Source organism: Protomyctophum parallelum, assembly GCF_964188405.1.
Source record: "Protomyctophum parallelum genome assembly, chromosome: 21".
Lineage (NCBI taxonomy): Eukaryota > Metazoa > Chordata > Actinopteri > Myctophiformes > Myctophidae > Protomyctophum > Protomyctophum parallelum.
In genome coordinates, this window is record NC_139713.1 from 29,985,819 (window position 1) to 30,003,356 (window position 17,538).

The window sequence follows — 17,538 nt, forward strand, 5'->3', positions numbered from 1 at the left end:
CTCTCACACTAAACTATGATGTGTTTAAAACTAGGAATATTAGCTATAGCCTGGCTGCCTAATAGGCAGCCAGGCCTCTGATAATTGCATCACATGACTGGCATATTGGTGGTAAGAGATCTCAGGTGTGAATTCATACTGTATTGTTTCAATATTTTCTCAAGAGTGGGTGGAGTGGAATATGAATCCCGAAGTCAATATAACGTCTCAGATGGATTCTAGAATAACAAAAGCCCAACTCAAACTTGTGCCTTCCACACGCCTCCGCCAATAGGCGCATGGCAGTGTCTCGGTGTGGCCAATGGTTGAAGGCGCGAGTGAACTTGTGCTGACGTAGAGTCACGTCTTCGGTACATGTGTAAAAGCCTGATTTCTATTTACTGCTCAGTGCTCGGGTCTGGTCTGGGACGCGCCTACTGGGTCCGGTAATTCACACGCACACATACATGCACATACAGACCGCTTCCGTGTCCGTTCTAGACCGGATCTGCAATCTGCTGATTGAATGGATCCCAGTCTATCGCTGACGTTTGAAGGGCGGGCCTGCAAAAACAGAATAGAGTCCGAATGCATAGACCTGCGGAGCTACAGAACTGGGTTGGAAGAGAAGAGAGAGTTTCGGCGAGAAAGGACAGACTTTTCATTCAACAATTTCCATGTAAAGAGCAAGTATTTTACAACATATTTTACACAATTCGGTAATTGATTGGATGCTATAAGCCTAACATTGGAGCGAAATCTACAGTTGTAGTTGCCTTATTAATTATAAACTATTGATAAGTCCATATGGCTTTAATAGCGACAGACCAGGGCTGCAAATTCAACGGGTCGTCGACAATATATAATAGAATCGGAGCAAGAAAACAAGATTTCCAAAGCAGGGGAGGAGATCGTTTCAAAACTGTCAAAATGCAACCAAAGGAGACGGAGTATGCCACGGATGGATTGCCGAAGGCATTCCTGCACAGTCTAAGGACCCTCTTTGACATTTTAGATGACGGGGGGCAAAGAGGCTACGTCCACATCTCGGAGATAGAGAGCCGCTGGCAGGGCGCCGGCACGCAGGACCTGCCCGGCGGGGTTCTGGAGTGCTTGAGGCGGGTTGCCCCGCCGCATGGCTGCCTGACTTTCGAGCGGTTTGTCGCGGGGCTGCGATATTCAATGCTCAACCCAGAGAACCGTCACGTTGTCATTAAGACCCAAGCCGCCGTCCACCCGCAGCAACAGACCTCCCAGCAGCAGCAAAAACCAGCCCCGCTTTCAGCGTGTAACGTCGGTACGCGAATTGAAAACAAAGTTCGGCCCTTGGGGCCAAGTAATGTGACCAACACGCAGCACCGCGCGTCCTCGCTCCAGAGCCGGACCACCAGACATGAGGTGGACGACCGCGGTGGGTTCCCAGCATGTGGACCAACGTCGCGGTACAAATTCAACGCCGGATTCGAAAGAAGTGGACGTAGTTTGGAGCGGATCCCCGTCGTCGTTGGACCAGAAGGAGGATGTTGTTATCGATCTGACCAGAACCAGATCCACGTCGGGAAGCAGCAGCTGCCACCACCGCAGCAGAGTCGTGTTCGGTCCATTGAATCGCTCGCGCTGGAGTCTCCACAGCTCCAAAAGCCAAGTAAGAGCATAATAATGGTTTAATAAATATGAAGTTGAAGTATTTATTAACAGTTTGCAGAATTACAGCACATTTCAAGCACAACTCAATACAAAAACTGTTAACTGGGAGTGGACGACACTATAAAGCCTTACACTTGTTTACAAGAGGGTTTGATTGATTGATTGAAATATTTATTAACAGTTTGTAGAATTTACAGTACATTTTAAGCACAAACTCAATACAAAGACTGTTAACTGTGAGTGGACGACCCAATTAAGCATTACACTTGTTTACAACAGGGTCCACATTGTTCAATTCATCAAAACATTTAGAGACATACAAATAGACACTTCTATGTAGCTAAAGAACAGAACAGGAATTCATCATATAGGAAGCAAAAAGGGAAAAGATACATATACAGTGAGGGGAAATGGGGCGGGGGGGGGGGATTCAGATTTTACAGAGGCCAGTTTCGAATTGCAGCCATCCGTAGGTGCCCTTTGAGAGCGGTTTTGAAGGAGTCAAGGGATTCACATGTCTTAATGACTGTTGGTAGGGTGTTCCACATTTTGGTGGCATAGGAGCGAAAATAATTTAGTCCCTTGTTTGTGCCGAATCTGGGTTGTACATGGTTTGTTGCACTCCCTCTGGTGTTGTGGGTGTGGACTTCGTTTACATTAAGGAAGTATTTAGACAGGTACATGGGTATCTTGGTGGTGTATCGAATCTTGTGGACCAGACCCATTGCAAGATGCTGTACTCTGTCGTCGACCCTAAGCCATCCCAGCCTGTCAAAGTGGGCAGGGGTGAGGTGGGTTCGGGGGGTGAGGCCAAGTAGGAGCCTGACCAGTTTGTTTTGGGAGGTCTGGAGCCTTGTTTTAAGGGCTTTTGAGGTGCTGTGGTACCAAGAGGTGGATGCATAGTCAAAGAAACCTTGTACGAGGGCTCCTGTTAAGGTCTTCAAGGTGTTTTTGCTGACCAGTGAGGAGATCCTGTAAAGGAATCTTGTTCTTTGATTGACTTTTTTGATTACGTTGGTGGCCATTTTATCACCGGAAAGATTGGCCTCCAGGATGGAACCTAGGTAGGTAATTTGATCTTTTCGTGTGATAATATTGTCACCCACTCTAACCAAGAAGCCATCTGCCTTGCTGAGATTACTATTTGATCCGAAGAGGATGGATTCAGTTTTTCCCAGGTGTAAGGATAGTTTGTTATCAGCGAGCTAGGGTCCACCGTTTTCAATTAATCATAACATTTAGAGACTTCTACATGGAATATCATCATAAAGGAGGGAAAAACATATACGATGAGAGGGGGTCTCTAACATGCATCTTTTATTTATTTTAATAGGCCTATTTTTAATAGGCTTGAGTTCCAAAACAAGTAAACAACAATAGACCGCAGTCCAAATCACAATATGATCTCAGGTGGAGGACTTTGTGTGGTGCGCGCACCAGGGCCGGATTAACACCGCTGAGGGCCCCTGGGCACTGAAGCTCGAAGGGCCCCCCTTCACATGCATGCATAAATCTTTGTGCGTGTGCAAACTTTTGGCTGTTTTGGGCCGTTTTTATGCCGTTATATTGGCCTAGAGTCCCAGTAGCCTACCCCGCCCCAGAGTGACAGTAAAAAACACATTATTTTTTATTCGACCCAGTCACCCACATAGTAAGCAAATGGGTAAGAGAATTCGCCAGTGTATTTCAGTGTTTTCACCTTTTTTTTGTCGAGCCACCTGACGCGCTATGCATGTAGAATGAAAACAAAGCAATGCTGGATGGCGGACGTACGTCTTTTATTACACCAGAATCACGGTCACCTCTCCACCTAACCTCACACAGCCCAGTGGGCCCACCCACCTTGAACAACAGCCAATCTAGCGCAGTGTTGCTGCTTTACATACAATTGCACTTTTCAGCTGCCTTCTCACAAACAATAAAACACTAATCTTTTTAGACACCATTTATTTAATTCGGATTAGCAGGGACATTTTCTGTGGAGCAAAAAAAATCCAATATATATATTTTTTTAATTTGAGGGGTCCCTGGGGCCCAAGGACACGTGCCCAAAGTGCCCATATGGTAGATCCGGCCTTATTGGCCTACCATTATGCATGCCATAAACATAAAGCTGATATCACTGTCTGTCACTATCCATATTAATTGTGATGTGTCTGTGATCAGTCACTGTTTTTGTCTCATCTCTGTCTGACCTGTCACTTGACAGACATGGCCCTGTGCACGCTCAGTATGATAATTACAGATGGGTGGAAACTGAAAAGTACCTGACAGTGCGTTTTAACAGTGGGCGAGCATCAGCCGACACATCGCCCGTTATCGCCAGAAAAGATGAATTATTTGTATCTTTTCGGGCGACGTTGCTCCGCCCACTTTTTGGCCATCGCCTGCTATCGCCGGGTCCCATAGACAAATAATGCACTTTTGGAAGATTCGTCTGGCTGTCGCCAGTCGCCCTCTGTTAAAACGTACTAGGCTGATTTACAGGATAAGTGGGCACTACTGCACTATACTATACTATCTGGGCTATTTTGTCCAAAATGTACAAAAAAAGGTCTTAACTGTAAAGTATACAATACATGATGTGAACATGCAGAGTACATAATTTGAGCCTTTAGTTTAACTTCTTGTTTATGCCCTAAAATGAAATGGATAGACTATACAGGTTTTCTATTGTAAAATATATTGGACCTTAATTGCCAAATGTTTACGCATGTTCTAATTATGTATACTTTACTTAAGACCATTTTCCAAATATTGTATTTTTTAACATTGGACAAAATAGCCAATTTCAAACCGAGGTGCCCACTCTTTCTTAGCTGCTTCTTGAACTTCTAGGTGGTTGATTTCTCCCTGTTGTGGATTAAAAGATGGATTCAATTGATTAAATGAGCTGATTAACTAAAACGATGAAATCTAATATGAATCACGAGAGAGAATACATCTTGTAACACAAACAGAGCTGCATATCCAGGACCATGTACACCATTTGTGGACTGGTCAATTAAAGAGTTTAATGTCTTGGGAGACGTATAACCATTCAGTCCAGAAACTATGAAAAAATGCCTTGACCACTTTAGCCCTATTTTATACTTCATTGTCTCCACCAGGCCGAAGGCATGTGGGGAGAGTATGTTTTGCACTCCGTCCGTCCGTGTGTCCGTCCGTCCGTCCGTCCGTCCGTCCGTTAGCAGCTAATCTCGGCCACCGTTAACCCGGTCGATGCCACATTTTGCACACACACTCCCTGGATGCCAACGATGAACCTCTGCCCCAAACTTTCCAGAACGGCCTGTTATAGCGCCACCAGGAGGCCGCTTTGTGCAAAACAAGTTTTTACACAGTACACCTACAGATTTTGTCCAAACATCACGCAAATTGGTACACAGTCTCTCTACAGCCATTCAACGAAACCGCTCTTTCAGATTTCTCACACTCCATCCTGATTGGTTAAGATTGGCTTCCAAAGTTCACAGGAGTGCTCAGTTTCAAACAAAATGCTGCAAATCATGAACACATCGCGTGATTTCCGTGAAATTGTGCACCCACATTCCCACTAGGCCGAGGACAAAATGCCACATGAACAATTTCAACTCAGCCTCAAGGTGGCGCTATAACTGGCCAAAAACTGTTTTTACCTCTAACTGCACGGATCTGTGGATAACTTTGTATGCCAACTCCCTAGAGGCCAAGGAAAAATCTTTGTCTGGAATTTTTCACATCTGCTCTTTATAGCGCCACCAGGAGGCCGACATATGTAAAACACATTTTCTATTATTACTCCTTCAGATTTTATCCAAATTCCACGCAAATCGGTACACATCATCTCCATAGTCATGTGATCAAGACAGGTTTGTTTGATTTCTCATATTCCATCCTGATTGGCCACGATTGGCTCCTACAGTTTTCAGGAGTAGCAAATGGCCCACTAGGCTGAGGAAGAATCCTGGTGGAGACCTGTGCCGATTGGCACTTTATCTAGTTATTCAACTGTAATGAATGACATGTCAACCATATGGCAGGTTGAAATTAAAAGAGGTTAAAGTGGAGAGATGTCTGTTATTATCCATAGATAAGGTCAGAGATAGGCAGCCTGTTATCTGAAATCTCTGGAGAGACGATCTGAGTTCAACTTGAGGATGGGCCGATGATGGGGAGATACAAGGAGCTCCAACCTTGCCTGCTGTGGCTGAATGTTACGGAACTTACGGGCAAGGGGAAGCTGTAAGAATGTCCAATGTCATTAAAGGGGAAGCTGTAAGAATGTCCAATGTCATTACTAGACTGGCCCATGTATACTACAGTTGGAGTAGTTCAGTTGTGAAATGTTATGCCAACTAACTCTCTTACTTACTTACTTTCAGTATCTGTCATATGTACTCATACTCATGCAGGATCAAATTTCCCTATCTCCCGTCTTCCACTATGCGTGTCTTTCAATTGTTCTCGCTCTTTCTCCCAGAGCGTGCTTGATCTGTAGTACATAACCAGGCCTGTCTAGAGCTATAAGTGTAACACCATCCGCACCACCTCCTTCCGGAACCCTGGGGGTGTTCTTGGCTACTAACTTCACTTGCACTTAAGGGCAGCGTTGTCACTTGTTAGATACATTAAAATCCTCAGTATTCATTTAAACCTTGAGTGTACAAATGTAATCAAGGGACCACTTGGTCTTGGTTACATTTGTACAAATGGATATTTGTTGAAAATGTTAATTGAATCCACTAATTGGACTCAAAGCAGTAGCCAAGTGGTCCTTTCCTAGAATAGGATCCTAGAATGATTGACACTATTCCAACGAAAAAGAGTTGTATCATAACGTTACTGCAGTCTTCCTCATGTATATATGGGTTATGCATTGCAGGGGAAGAAAGACTATTTTGTAATAGAAAAACCTGTCAAGACCTGCTACAACATTAGCTCTGAGGCATAAAGAACAACTCTTGCACACACACACACACACACACACACCCACACGCGCACACACACACACTAATCATGCTCTCTAACCTGTCCTTTTCCCACAGCAGGTTTGAAAGAAGTAAATAACATTCCTTAGCAGTCGTTAGTGATTTGTACTGCATGAGATCATCGCTACAACACGGCATGTTTTCTCATCACTGATAGTCAGATGGTTAAGAACAATGTATGCTGTGATACACTTAAAACAAGTGGACAATCGTGTGAGCTTGTCACAATAGTGTTGATACTATAAATGTCACTGTGCCATTTTCTGAGCTAAATTTTCCTAAATTTTGAAAGTGAAAAAGTATTTAGTAATACATTTCTTTTATATTTCTATCAAGAAAATACTACTTTCTGGATTATTGAACCACATAACATTGTTAAATGTTACACATTTTGTATTCAAAACATTATATGACAAGAAGACTCCCAGGGCTCACGAAGGACATTTGACTTGTTGTTCACTTGTTCCTTTTCAATGGAAAGTTATGGCAATAATGATGGTTGATGGTTGATTTCAGCATTATTTTATTTTAGGAATAGGGCTCCCTCCTGTGGTAGACATGGAAACTCACAGCTTCAGCAATTTAAGCAAATATGTGTTGCTTGGCTGCTGAACATGCATTAGTGGTAGTAGTACTCTTCTCTAGTAGCATTCTTTGTCAAAATAACGATAAATAGATTTACCTTATTGATTAATGTATTCAAAAAAGGCAAAGACTTTCCATATAACAACAACAGATATTCTGTTTCTCAATTAGTATATACAATTATTATTATTTGAGTTATTAGAACAGAAAAGGTATTTCAGTGGATGTAGGGACCTGCAGGGCAGTGTCTCGGAAAGAATGTACTGTAGGCAGGTTTAAGTGGTCCATATGCGGTCAATACATGTAATTGTCTATAATCTAATTGGCCCTACATTGTAGATAAACAACTAACTGAATAATGCAATCAGTGTTGATTAAATGTAATTATTTATACAGTGAATATGTTGAGGATGTTTTAAATTGGTTCATCTTTTATCAATCAATCTGTACTAGAAACTGAATTAAAATGTAAAGTTAACAAAATATAACTTACAGGACAGTGAGGACACTAAATTTATGTGTTGATATTTATATTTAAAGCATGTTTAAAATCTCTGTAAGATGATTTTCATACTGTACTGAAAGGATTGGAATCCAGTGGCTTTGGTTTCTCCAACAAACCCACACAGTATGCTTTGAGAAATGAGCAGCACTTACCGTAAAAACACGTCTGTCTGGTATGTGGAATGCAGCTTGATGCAGCCTTTAAGTATGGTCTTCTTGAGTTGAAACCAGTTAGGATTGGGTCAGGACTGGAGCGGCAGCTTGAAGTGTTACTTTGAAAGAAAGCATAATACTTTACCCCTATTTCAAACAAGATCTACAAGATCTTGCCACATTGTGAGCTTGTAGATCGGTCTGACTGTATACATTTTAACTTTAAAGAAAATGTTCGCCTAATGGCATGCTTTGAGATGTAGGAAGGGCCCGGACAGGAGTCAACCCATAGAGCCTAGTCCTTCCATGCGCCAGAAGTGTACCTCTCAGCCCTGGCAGAATAGTTCTGGAGTAGTTCCAACGGATTGTGTGGCCTTGGTCTTTCCCTAATGGGACTGATCGAGGGTAGCTACTGGGACGTAAAGGGGCGGCGGTGGCTCAGGGGTAGAGTGCCTGGATGGTAACCGTAAGGTTGCCAGTTCAAACCCGGGCTCCCCCAGAGTTACTGTCGAAGTGTCCATGAGCAAGACACTGAACCCCTGATTGCTCCCGATGTGCTAGTTGGTGCCTTGCATGGTTTCCGCTGCTATCGGTGTATGAATGTGTGTGTGTGAATGGGTGAATGTAATGCACAATCTATGTAAAGCGCCTTGGATAAAGGCGCTATATAAATGCACCATTTACCATTTACCATTTTACGTAAGTCGGGACTTGATCACCCCGGCTGGGTCGCCTGAGTGAGGGGTATGAGGGGTTCTAGAGACCTGAAACCCGATGACCGTGGGATACATCGCTGAGGATACATCCCAGGTGCATCCAGACCATAAGATGTTTTTTGTTTGTTATAAAAGCATGCCTTATTTGTTTACATTTAAAATACGAAACTATACTAAACGATACAAACTATAATATATTTTATTAATAATTAAACAATATAAATTCATTAATTCAATCTAATTTCTGGCATGAGTCCCAGATACCAGGCCCCTATCATCTCTCTTGGGCAGAATTCATAGAAACCTTGTATCTCCATATTTTATCCTTTTATGTTTTTCTTTCATTAAATGATAAACTACTTTGTGGTATAAGTGTCGAGTAAAAATAAAAATAAATGGCCAATCTACTACAAGCCAGGTCACAATATACTGTATGTCCTCATCTATTCTCACTATTTTTGAAAAACCTTTAGCAAGATATTGGCCTGTAATGTGTAAAATAGCTACATACTCTGACAGCGGCGATAGATATGCTATGATGATATTAATACTGTGGACCCCATGTGAATTATTATCACTCTTTTCCAGGTGTTCCAGAGCCATGTTTACCAAGATCTCAGAGTGAATCAGCAGCAGGATTTGTTACTGGTGGTTCCAGACGCCATTTGCGTAGTCGTGAAGAGCAGAGACGGCACACCATCTCAAATGGAGTGGATTATGGAATGGTTTGTTACATGCACACATAAACGCATACATAGAAGTAAGCCTGCCATTGCTTTCGGGCAGATACCATGCATGTATCTTCAATATTTGTAAATCTCGTTATACAAGAGAAAATTGCTGATCTACAAGCTTACAACGTGTCACAGACTCAGATTGTGCCACTTCTTCTAGAACTAGATCTGCTATTTTTGAAGAAAAAAAAGTGTGGTTTCTCAAAATTAATCTTAACAAGTCAAGAGCCTGTGAGCTGTGACTAAATCATTGGATAACTATTGGATCTGATTTTTTTTTTCTTCCATTTTCTGAAAAGTAACGGTTGTGGATACAGTACAAGGTTTCCACCCGACAGCAATGCTATGTACTGTATGTTCCCATGCCTGTGCTATAGCACTTCTTGTTGGGGTATTTGACAAGTGCATTTGGAAATACCTGAAATTCTTCCTAGACATGTAACCATGATAACTATTAGGAGCAGTAGATGCCATTATTGCGGCTCACTTATGGTTTTGTGAAGTGTTTATGATTAAAACAGTGCTGTTTTATAATTGGTTAATTAAATTGTTAATTACATTTCGTAAAAACCCCCCCCAAAAACACAACTTTGATGCAGAAGGAGGTAGTCTGCATTTTCACGGTTCATTTTATTACATAGAAATAGACCACGGCAAATATATATCCTAAGTCTATTACCTAAACTCTAGCTTAGATCAAGTGTATGATTATAAATAATATGTGTTAATGAAGATAGTTGAAAATAAAGAAACTAAACAGGCCAACACAATATAGAAAAGGCTGCTTAGTGGACAATTTCTATTGGCCATCACGTTCCTTTTCACCCACCCTCTCCCCTCACACAGACCCTCCCACTGTCCAGTCCCCTTCTGGTCCTCTCTACCTCACTCTTTCTCTCCCCCTGCCTCTTTCCCCTCAGCCTGCTTTCTCTCTCTACCTCACTCTCCCTTTTTCCATCCCCCGTCCTCTTTTCCTTTGCACTCTCTTTTCCCTTTTCTCTGTCTGGAGTGTACTGGTTCCTCACCTTCTTCCTCCCTACCCCTCTCCTCCCCCTTTCCCTCCCTCCCCCCTCCGACCCACCCTGGGCAATTTGGTCTGCTGCTGCACTGATGGTAGTGAGCCGGGTCGGGCCCAGGGGCCTGGTGGAAGCAGGGGATTCGCTTGGCCGGCCCGGCCCAGCTTGGACAGCAGTCTGGGCTGCCTATACTACTGTCTTCTTCCCCCTCAGTAGCAGTCTCTACAGCAACAAGGCACTACATTTTTTCCTCTGGGTGAGTAGGTTATAAAAAGAGACACTACACCAGGTAGTCACCATCGGTAGTCAACTACTGGCTTGGAGGAGGCTTGTGTCACCATCGGTAGTCGACTATTGGCTTGGAGGAGGCTTGTGTCACCATCGGTAGTCGACTATTGGCTTGGAGGAGGCTTGTGTCACCATCGGTAGTCAACTATTGGCTTGGAGGAGGCTTGTGTCACCATCGGTAGTCAACTATTGGCTTGGAGGAGGCTTGTGTCACCATCGGTAGTCAACTATTGGCTTGGAGGAGGCTTGTGTCACCATCGGTAGTCAACTATTGGCTTGGAGGAGGCTTGTGTCACCATCGGTAGTCAACTATTGGCTTGGAGGAGGCTTGTGCGTGCGTGCTTTGCAGCTTACATGCCAATATGATATTATGGGATTTGACAAGGCAGATATAAGCAGCTGTCAGTGTCACCATCGTCTGTGATTTGGCAGTGTTCTTGATTGACATCTATATTTAGTCTATCTATTGTTTATTGTTGCTTTTTCTTTTTCCAGTAGGTCATTATCGATTAGACAGAGACAGACACCTTTGACTGATGAAGAAGCATCATAATGAAACTTTAAATGTTAGACTTTAATCAAATAACTTGCTTTGTATCTGTGTGCTCCGTTGTTCTACTTTGGACTAAACCTCTTATGTTTCTCCCAGATATTAGAACAGACTTTGCTATTTTTCTTGTTTGTTAGTTTGAACTTTGAATACTTCAAGGTGAAGCTCAATACTCAATGCTCAAGTTGCTTTATAGATTAAAGTTGAAAGGCCATTATATTGGTCTTTGTGGTTTTAGCTAAGCTGTGTGTGGGGCCACTGGTGTCATGATATTGTTTGTGTTGCGTTGTATGGGTTTTGTTAGCCAGCTCAACTGTGACACAATACACACACACATCCACACACACACACTTTTCCATAACATTGCAATAATTTACTCTCGGTTTCCCTCTCTTGCTCAGCTCTCTGTATATTTTCCCCAACTTTCCACAAAGCCCTACACTGTTGGTCATTCTTCATTCCAGGCACTAAACACCCCTCAACCCCCTCCCTTTCGTCCTATTATACTTTCTCTCTCGTCTCTTGCTCTTTCTCTTTCCCTCCCAATCTATTCCCCTTATTCAATTAGTCGGACTGCATAAAGTAGGTTTAGTGAGCAATATTACAAAAGAACACATTAAACATAGATTGACTTTGGAATTAATTACTAGTGATTTGGTCAGATCTCAGATTATTCCATTGGGAGCCATGGAAGAGGCAGTGGGAAAGGATAGATTGAGGGATGGAAAGATGACACACCAGGTGGCTGAATGCCAGCAGTGGGGCCTGGGCTGTGGCTGTGAGCCGCATGGAAAGCATGGTCAGCACAACTCAATGGAGCCTTGCTGGAGTGGGATTCTCTCTCTCTCTCTCTCTCTCTCTCTCTCTCTCTCTCTCTCTCTCTCTCTCTCTCTCTCTCTCTCTCTCTCCCTCTTTCTGCGTGTGCACACACACACACACACACACGGGGGCAACTGTAGTTGAAGTGGGTCTGCTGTTTACCCCATTCTTAGGTTGCTGTGTGGTTGCCATGACACCGGGCTGATTGCTCCTCTAAACATTGTCTCTGTTCAGAATGGGGTGAGAGTCGGGCACAATTGGTACGGCTCCATTGTATCCACCAGCACAAAAGAAGCCACTGCAGATGCCCATGTGAAAGGATGAGAGTTTGTCTACTCACCACACACAGTCCTGGCAGAAACATATATGTTCTACTAGACTTTCCGGCCCTCACGGGCCGCTCATCCCAGAGTTACGTTGGAGCGCACAATGGGAAGAAGGAAATTGCAGGAGTTGACTCCACATGTAGTAACGGATGGGTTATTAGTTATTATTATGTGTCCTTATTAGTGTAGTGTAGTCAACACGTTATGGCTCGTACACACTGCCCGGTATTTGCTCCGATTATGCTGTCGGGGAGCATTTTTGGCACTCGCCGACAAAACCCCTGATCTGACGTTAAGCGGTGCCCAAAAGGTAGATCACGATCTACCAGTAGATCACAAAGGCTTTGCAGGTAGACCACATGACATGCCCCTAAAAATATATATAATTTTAATATAAAAAACGATTTTTGCATCACATTCGCTTGAGATGACCTGAGATGACTTGATTGATTGACATCAAAAAGGGCCTGTCAGCTCAAACACACAATGCAATACTTGTTGTTGCGTACAATCATACGCGTTCCATGTGCGTTTGTCTTATATGTAGCCTATGAAAGGCCCCTCAATTAAAAAAAATTAACTATTTTCAGCAATGGGATGATAGTTTTATTTGGTGGGTATGTTCATTATGTTGTTGAGCTGGTCGTTTTGAAAGTAGCTCTCAAGTCAAAAAGAAGTGTGGGCACCCCTGATATAGATGATTAGAAATCCCTGTAGGCTACCCACATATTATATTGGTAGCCTATATTAGCCCAATATTGGCGTTACGCATTTCACTTGAATAATGTTGTGTGCGCGCGTGCAGAGAAAGACAGAGTTATTTAATGAAACTCAAGAAAGATTATAACGTCCTGTCTCGCTACATGCCGCGGCGCCTCCCTGTGTAGCCTGCATGGCTATTCCTGTGTGTGTGTGGCGTGCTGAGAGAGAGAGAGATGATGATGTAGCCGCTTCCTATATGTATCGGGTCTGGATCGCATCTTGGTGAACTGTTGCAGTGTGTGATCCGTGGTCGGCGACTCGCCGATCAATCGTTTAGTGTGAAAGCCACAAAGATATAATGACAGACGATTTTAAAAGAAAACACTCCTGCAGTGTGAAATGCACAACGATCTGATGAGTCGCCGACAACGGTAAAACTCCTCCACTGTGTAGGGGCCATTACACGACGTGGTGTTTGTCGATGGTGTGGTGAAGTGTTCGCCTGTCCGGAACTATTTTTTACAGTCTATGGTCCGGCACAGCAGCCAAAGGGGGAAGGGGCAGGATGAGCTGGTGTGGAGCAGAGGCTCCAATGAGAAGACGGTACAGTGTTGGCAGGTTCGCGAATTGTAAGCGAGTAGTGTGTGTAAGTAGCGTGGTGAAAGGCCTTGTTTCTGGGCCTGTTTTGGTGTTTCTGGGCCTGTTTTCACAGACCAGTGGGGCAACAGTGGAGTTGCCAGGTCCGCGAGTTTTAAGCGAGTCGTAGCGTGTTGAATGGCATTTTTTTGTGGGCTTGTTTTCATAGACCTGGCGAATTTAGCGGACACATTTTGCGGACATCTTTTGCTCACATGTTTTCATTTGTAATATAGGATATAGGACTATAGTCTGTTTTTATTTGATTTTGGCGGTGATGTGAATACTTCTTTGCTGATGACATGGAAAGCATAAAAGCTTGTTAAAGTTTCACCGTATCTTTTTAGTGGTCATCTAAGTGAAATCAGAATAGAATACGGCATCAGGTGACTTCTGGCCTTTTGATTGTTCTTTAACAACTATACTATATGTGTGTGCCCGTGTGAAGTGAGGGGCGATCTTATCATCATACATCATCTCATTCCGGCCAATCAGAATTTGTGTCCTCACCTTCGTCTTCGATGTTTGTGTTTAAACAAACACTCAAAATGTTCCATTCATTGTCAATGGGATTTAATGTTTAGGACAAAGTGTGTGCACATACACCAAAAGCTGGACATAGGAAGGGATATCGCCCCTCAAAAATAACCAATCTACATGACGACAATGTGTTGCATTGTGATGGATTGTGAGCTGTAGGAAATGTTTTGAAGAATTTTCAAGATCTGTTATGACAGGTATGACCAGGTTGAAAGTAGTTACAGTAACTGACCATGTTCCTTTCTCTCTCCGGCTGTCCCCATCATTGCCGGTCCTTCTCATCTCTTCACCCTGTTCCTCTTATTCTCATTCATCTGTCCCAGTTGAAGCAAATGAAGGAACTGGAGCAGGAGAAAGACTCCTTGCTGACAGGTCTGGAGGTTGTGGAGCAGGCGAGGGACTGGTACCAAGGTCAGATCCACAATGTCACCGAGAGACAGCGGCAGGTTGGCCAGAGCAACCACTGCACGGTAGGTCCATGTAGAGGTGCCGCAATAATTAAATATCAAACTCAACTCAAGATGGAACTGAATCAGTATGGGGCGATTTCAGCTGTGAACAGCTTAGAAAAGGGGGTGTATGGGGGCTTTCAGGTAGGAAGGAGCCCGAAGGCACCGTAAGCACCTCAAAGTGTGCAATGATTAACATCCTAACATACTAACTACTGTTGTTATTCATAAATATCTCTTTGTTATTTCTGCTAGTGTTGAGGAACAAAAAAAATATTTTTTTGACTTGTGTGTACTTCTATATGAAATGTAGCAAAAATAAAGAATAATCTTCAAATACTTTCTGTTCTGCATGAATCATTTTATTTGTCCAGTCATGCATCCCACTTCCATATTTTTCTATTGGCTAAACAATAGACTGTAACTCTCTCACGTCCTATTTTATCTTCTAACAGGATTTGTTCACAGAAGCCAGCCAAAGTCGCATGAATATCCTGCTTCCTAAATTGCAAGAAGTCAACCGCTGCCTTAGTGACCTCATTTCCTGCTCTGGGATGGTAAGTGCTGATGATAATTGGTCTTTTACTGGCTTAAGTTCAAATACACATCTAACTGGGTTAATCTGTATAATATATTATTTTGCATCGAAAGCCACAAAGTGGCAATTCAAACTAAGATGGATAATAAGGTTATCTGTCTTTGTCTCTGAGCAGCCAGTCCCTCAGAGCACAACTCTCTCTACTAGCTCTCAGCCTCCAGCTGCAGCCCCTCCGCAAGCCATCCAAAGACTGAAGGACCAAAACCGTCTTCTCACACAGGTAGGTGACATGATTCCATACAGATTGATGCACAATGACAATGTATTTTCTCTGTAGGCTTAGAGCTTCCGGCTTGAGGCAGAGCATTATGCTCTTCTTATTATTCTGAAGTGGTATGGTTTATTCGGGGTAAGTAATTGTTCTGCCCACCATAACCACGTTATGCCCTATACGTAACGCATTGTCATACAATGAATAGCTAAAATAGCCATTTTACAAACTTGCAACTCATTGCAATGCGTTGTCGGGTTATTTTCTTATTCTCTTTTTGGAAATATTTGAAGAAATAGTAGTGACATTCCCGAAGTAGGCTATGGCCATAGTCAATCACCTGGTGGATGTGCTGATGAAAACCATTGGGGTCTGACAGTACACCTCCTTCCAAGCCAGTATGAGCAGTCTCTAATCAAGACTACGTAGCTCAAATTACACCAGCTCTTACCACTATTTGAAAGGCTCCATCACCATCATTTCTTGTCTTGATAGAAAGATACTACTACTAGCAAAACCTTTGTGTACACAACGATACAACACTTGGTAAAATACATGAGTGTCTTTTCTCTCTTTTTCTTCTCGTGTCCACGTAGGAGGTGACAGAGAAGAGTGAGCGCATCACCCAGCTAGAACAGGAGAAGTCAGCGTTGATCAAACAGCTGTTTGAGGCTCGTGCCCGTAGCATACAGGATACGAGTGCCATGGACTCTACTTTCATATGAACACAACTACACACAATACTGTAGCACAGCCATGTTTCAACCATGAAATGGTCATTATTCAACTACAAAACAACCACCATGAATCGAATGTGACAGAATACCATCACCAACAGAATGGGATTGTATTTGAGTTTACTTTTTTACAACCGTGCCAGATATATGAACTGAGATTAAAACACAATAAACGGATCCAATTGTAAAATCTCTGTAGTCAGAACAAATGTTTTGAAAACTGAAGTGTTCCTCCTCTGGTCAGCTCAGTGCGACAGGACTCATGTTTACCCAACTGCACCTTTAACTACAGTCACAAGACCCCTGACTATGTTATGTAATCACTCCACATGCTCTCCACACTCAAAAACTCAAAGACAATTCTAGTTGGACAGTGGAGTCCAATTGTCTAGGGATCCTAGATCCTGTCATTTGTTGCCTTTCCCCTGGCCTTTTCTCCGACCCACTTCACCAATCAGAAAATCTGATCGGGGTGGAACTTGCTGTGATCTGACTTGATGACTCCACCGGACAAAATGGCACCTACGAGATCCCATGGATCACCTAATAAGGTGATCAGCACTCCCCACCATGGATCACCCTGCATTTGAGCACTCCCACCATGGATAAATCACCCTGCTGTTGTGCACTCCCAGAAGACTAGTTCTAACTCATGCTGCTCTGCGGTACAAGGAATAGAACATGAACACCCAAACATACTTTTACACAAAGTTGGCATTGGCTGAAATAATTTATTTTGCAATTATGTGTACCACATTCATATTGCTGAATAGGGAAACAAACTTAATTAGCTTGCTGTGATTATCAATCTTGTTTTGATATTAAAAAAATAATAATCAGGTACTTTGACCCTAATCACACCCAATGACTGAATGAATGAAATCAATTGTTGACTATTTACTTACTTTTCTATTTTTAGAATGAATACAAATGGTTGATCACAATTTGTGAGGACTGACAAACAGGATACAGATGGAATTTCACTTGTATAACTGATGTGAAGCAGTACTGTTACCAATTGTGTAATTAATATAGCAGTATGTCATAACTTTGTATGAATTTGGAGACATTGTCTCAACATTGGAAAAAGATGAGAGCACAACCAAGGAGAGAGTTATTGAGAAGATGAGACGTTTGCACGTAGAATAGAATTGAAGAGGAGAAGCATGGTGTTCACTGAATGTGTTGGAGAGCCCTTGCTTGCCTGTGGCCTTAAAGAACTTTGCCATTGTTTTAGCTTGGAATAAATCTTACTGTTCTATTGTGAGGAAGACATGAAAATCGGACATAATGTGTGATGCTAATATGTAATATGTCTTAAGAACTCGCTCTTAAAGGCACTGGAAAACACTGCCAGCCTGTTTTCATGTCATCAACA

The 17,538-nt window shown here is 42.8% G+C and overlaps 1 protein-coding gene across 2 annotated transcripts; it reads left to right on the forward strand.

Annotated features, from left to right (window-relative positions):
- Positions 1 to 606: 606 nt before the first annotated feature.
- On the forward strand, positions 607 to 16,158 carry sapcd2 (suppressor APC domain containing 2). Of its 2 annotated transcripts, XM_083794256.1 has the most exons (7): positions 607 to 1,624; positions 9,143 to 9,279; positions 10,135 to 10,560; positions 14,489 to 14,635; positions 15,070 to 15,171; positions 15,328 to 15,432; positions 16,020 to 16,158. In XM_083794256.1, exons 1-7 carry the CDS (start codon positions 787 to 789, stop codon positions 16,146 to 16,148), a joined length of 1,884 nt encoding a protein of 627 aa, XP_083650382.1. In that variant the 5' UTR covers positions 607 to 786; the 3' UTR covers positions 16,149 to 16,158. The 2 variants fall into 2 exon arrangements, with proteins under 2 accessions (XP_083650382.1, XP_083650383.1); XM_083794257.1 differs by lacking the exon at positions 10,135 to 10,560.
- The last annotated feature ends 1,380 nt before the right edge of the window (positions 16,159 to 17,538 follow it).